We start from the raw sequence: 3,886 nt of genomic DNA, 5'->3' as shown, positions 1-3,886 counted from the left end.
CGGCAGTCACGGGCGGTTCAACGGCTGCGGTACGGCCTTTACGCAGCGTAGGCATGCAACCTCTGCTTTATGTCTAATGCCTCAATCCTGCTAGTATGGCTCACTCCCTTATATGCTTGGACGTTCTTTAGTGGAGTGCAATGAACTTAGTCGTCTCACGGCGCCAGCATTGCAAGTGTTAAAAGGATACGCCCGGGCGGAGCATTCATTTGCAAGGCTAGGTTGTTGTCGCTGTGGTCTCAAGACATGGCTGGCTCATATCCATGAGAGGGATTTATGTCTACCCGCAGCCGATGACGTCTTCTTCTTTCACGCCACCGTATAACCCTGAATATTTACCGACAAGTTAGTGCCAGTAAGAGTCCCTTTGCTCTGCGCAATAAGACAAAAATTACCTGGTCTCTTAAGATCTCTCTTAAGAGGTGAACGGCGAAAGCCTACTCTTCCTCCTTTTATCATTCGCCTCTTTCTCTTCGCCTCTTCAATTTCCCTTCTTCTTTTAGCCATTACTGCTCACTACTAAGCATTCTTAGTCATTCGTAGACAATTATGGTCATTACAAGCCGTCGTTAGGCATGTTCGTCATAGCATAGTCATTAGTAGTCATTGCATCTAATTTCAGTCATTATTATTCATTACTGGTCATTAGTAAGCATTTTGTCATTTCTAATTAATTGTCGTTAAAAGTTCTCGTTAGACATATTGGTCATTTCGTAGGCATTAGTATTCATTACAAGTCATTTCAGTCATTATTAGTCATTACTGGTCATTACTAAGCATATTTAGTCATTTCTAATCAATGGTAGTCGTTACAAGTTGCCGTTAGACATATCGGTCATTTCATAGTGATTACTAGTCATTACAAGTCATTTCAGTCATTATTAGTCATTACTAGTCATTATTAATCTCTACCAATCTCTATTAAAAGGTTATCATTTACTAACTGTCACTATCAATCCATTTTCATTCTTTAATCTGTATTTTATCTGTCTTCATATGACGTGATGACGCTTCGGCGTACACTCCGGCGGTCAGATCTGCTGACACAAACTTCACCATGAGCCTAGAAACCCTTTCGCCTTGATAAATCCCGACAGAAAGCATGTACACGTATACGTGTACAATGCCAGCTATATGTAGCTCTAACGCCCACAGACATCTTTGTGAAACCACGCATGCTATTGAATTGCTCCTCTTTATTTTTATATGTAGGCCGCCCGTATTCTGGTCAGTTGGGTATGTGCCACCGGATGCGCTCGCTTATATAGCGCGAAATTTTGACCCATAAAGTAGTGCCAATGAGCGCACTTCTGTTATAAGTAATCAGAGAATAAATTCAACGCAGAGGGCTGGCCAGTGCTCTACCTTTTATGTCGTCCTTTTGTCTCTGCACCTCTTTTGATTTTTCTTACGTGCTGCAACATATCTTTGCCAGAAAATACATAACGACATAAAACCTGCACGTATAATGTCGGCTAATGGGTATCGCACGCACCGCTCAATGGAACAGTACATGATATTCAACGGCTTCTTTGATTTTCTCACATTTGATATCCCAGAATCATAGCCCACTGGGTATGTGCCCATTCATGGGCAATCTCGCGGAATGGGTTTGTACCACTACCTCCCAATGGGCACGGAAGCCTTACATATATTTAGATGTGTGTCGTACTTCTCTGCGCACGCACCTTTCATCGACATCCTTCTGTCGACAAGTATCATACGTCGTCTTCGCGGCACAGAGCTAATAGCTACAGGTGACGAGTCATCTGCTACTGACGCGAAGCTAACAAGCTTCACGTCAGTGGGGTTTTAAAATTGCGTTGCGTCCGCATGGTTTCTTCAACTTGCTTTTTCAACTGTTCTTCAACTGTGTAGCGTTGCAAGTTGCAACACTACGAGATTAGGTAATATGAAAGCTTATTAATCCCTCTATGTAGCGACCTTCGTAATTTTTGAACAAATAAAAGCACGCGCAGCTGAAACTTCATTTTGTGTCTCAGGCAGTTCTATTACAGTACATTTTATTGCAGCGCACGCTCAGACACTGTCACAAGCAACCAACACCGGGACAAGGTTAGGGTGCTCGCCTGGAGTCGTGTCTGGTGCTTCTTTTTTTTCTGGATGCAGTTTGTCACGCGACAAACTTCTTCGCCGTCGTCATAGTCAATCGCGGCAGCAGCATTAGCATCGACGCCGGTGGCACAGCAGGAGCTGGCTCGAGCTGCGTGCTGGGCGTTCGATCAGATCCCTCAGATTTTTAGCAGCGAGCAGGTCGTCAGCAGTCACCATGGCGGATGTCCTGGCCAAGGGAGGTTGCGGAGATACCCTGGATGCGGTCGAGACCTCGAAGACGGAGGGCAGTGATATCTCCGTCGACTCTCAGCAGCAGCTGAGCCCATCGTCTTTGAAGCGGCACCTGCGGAAGGCCTACGGCCGCCGGCCCATGGAGCTCGTGAGCCGATACTTCCGAGCCATCTTCGACCTGGCGGCCTACGCCAACAAGGCGGCGTTCCTGGCACGCTGCCGCGCCACGCGGGTCGTACCGCCAGACTACCGCGTCGAGTGCCGCGATATCAAGAACACTCGCCACATCGTCCGCATCCTGGACAAGTGCAGCTACAAGCTCATGCTGGCCGACCTGGACTACAACCGTATGCGCAAGGTGCAGGTGTCGCGCCTTCTGGAGCTCCTCCACGAGAAACTCGAGAAGGCCCTGACTCCCGAGGATCTCCGTAACGTGTTGGCCCTGTCCAAGGCCAAGTACGAGAAAATCTTCGAGGCCACCCGAGAGCAGCAGCGCAGCTTGTTCACCGAGCTACTCAAGGAGTACGAGATCAACGCGAAGGAAGAAGGAGAGAACGAGGAGTGACGCTGGGGCGGAGGTGGCTTCGCCCAAGCACCCGAGGCTGTCCAGATCTCAGTCATCACCTGTTTTTTTTTTCTTTTTTGTTATGTTTGGTCGCCATGAAGAGACATGTCCATTCGTTAACCAGAGGGCGCAAGCCCAAGTATGTAAGAGCTTCTGACGTGCAGAGCTCGGCAACCGCGACGGTTAGGTGAATGAGGACAACTTCAATGGCATTTGTTAGTGTGGACTCCGTGTAGCCAAGAAGCTTTGTTATGTTTTGACCATGTATTTGTTAGTTTGTGACCAAGAAGCTTTGTTATGTTTTTACCATGTATTTCTTACAGTTTGTGCCCAATAAAGTTCATTCTTACAATACAAGGCTTGCTTAAATGCACTAAATAATTGTCCAAGAGCAGTCGGACAATCAGAGCTCATGAGTGACTTCTTCCCTGCCGATCTTTACCGCCTATTCAGCAGATGCCACAAGCTGTTCCTGCGGTCTTTCACTTGGGTGGCAAGCGATTCTGGTGGTCTTCAACGCCGACAGAATTTGAATATTTTGACAACTGGGTATGAAAAACACGGAAGACATTGTTAAGTTTTAGACATCCTTTATTGACTTCATACTTCACGATTCTAGCTGTCTATAACGCCCAGAGCAGTTCAATACTTTGGGGATTGGTCCAGAACATGTGCACGAAGACGCCAAGCTTTAGAAATTTTATTTCACTTCATATAGGTCGAGAAATTGTTTATTTCTTGCGATTTTCATAACGAGCATGTAAGACGAGGTAGCGGTTTTAGGCATTCCACCTAGGAGAAAAGTCTACGCCATGGTTACAAAAGTACGAATTACTGGCGATCATATGGTATTTCAATTGATGTAGTCATGCTTCTAAATTGTGGCCCTAGTCACCAAACATTACACCAGTATAAATTATCCGACATCGACATAAAACTTAATCCCACGCCCTACTGCCTATTCAAAACACCGCAGAGTCAGGCCATTAATGGTTAAAGAGGATGCAGAATGAA

General features: G+C 46.2%; 1 protein-coding gene across 1 annotated transcript; it reads left to right on the top strand.

Annotated features, from left to right (window-relative positions):
* Positions 1-2,192: 2,192 nt before the first annotated feature.
* LOC142571345 (uncharacterized) lies at positions 2,193-3,252 on the top strand. Its single transcript, XM_075679622.1, has one exon. It carries the CDS (start codon positions 2,291-2,293, stop codon positions 2,870-2,872), a length of 582 nt encoding a protein of 193 aa, XP_075535737.1. The 5' UTR covers positions 2,193-2,290; the 3' UTR covers positions 2,873-3,252.
* The last annotated feature ends 634 nt before the right edge of the window (positions 3,253-3,886 follow it).

The sequence above is a fragment of the Dermacentor variabilis genome, chromosome 1 (genome assembly GCF_050947875.1).
Source record: "Dermacentor variabilis isolate Ectoservices chromosome 1, ASM5094787v1, whole genome shotgun sequence".
NCBI classification, from domain to species: Eukaryota; Metazoa; Arthropoda; class Arachnida; order Ixodida; family Ixodidae; genus Dermacentor; species Dermacentor variabilis.
Note: the sequence above shows the minus strand (reverse complement) of the source record. Positions and strands in the feature narration are given on the sequence as shown.

Excerpts from the sequence above, each read along its gene's own strand:
- LOC142571345 (XM_075679622.1), top strand. The coding sequence starts at position 2,291 with ATGGCGGATGTCCTGGCCAAGGGAGGTTGCGGAGATACCCTGGATGCG.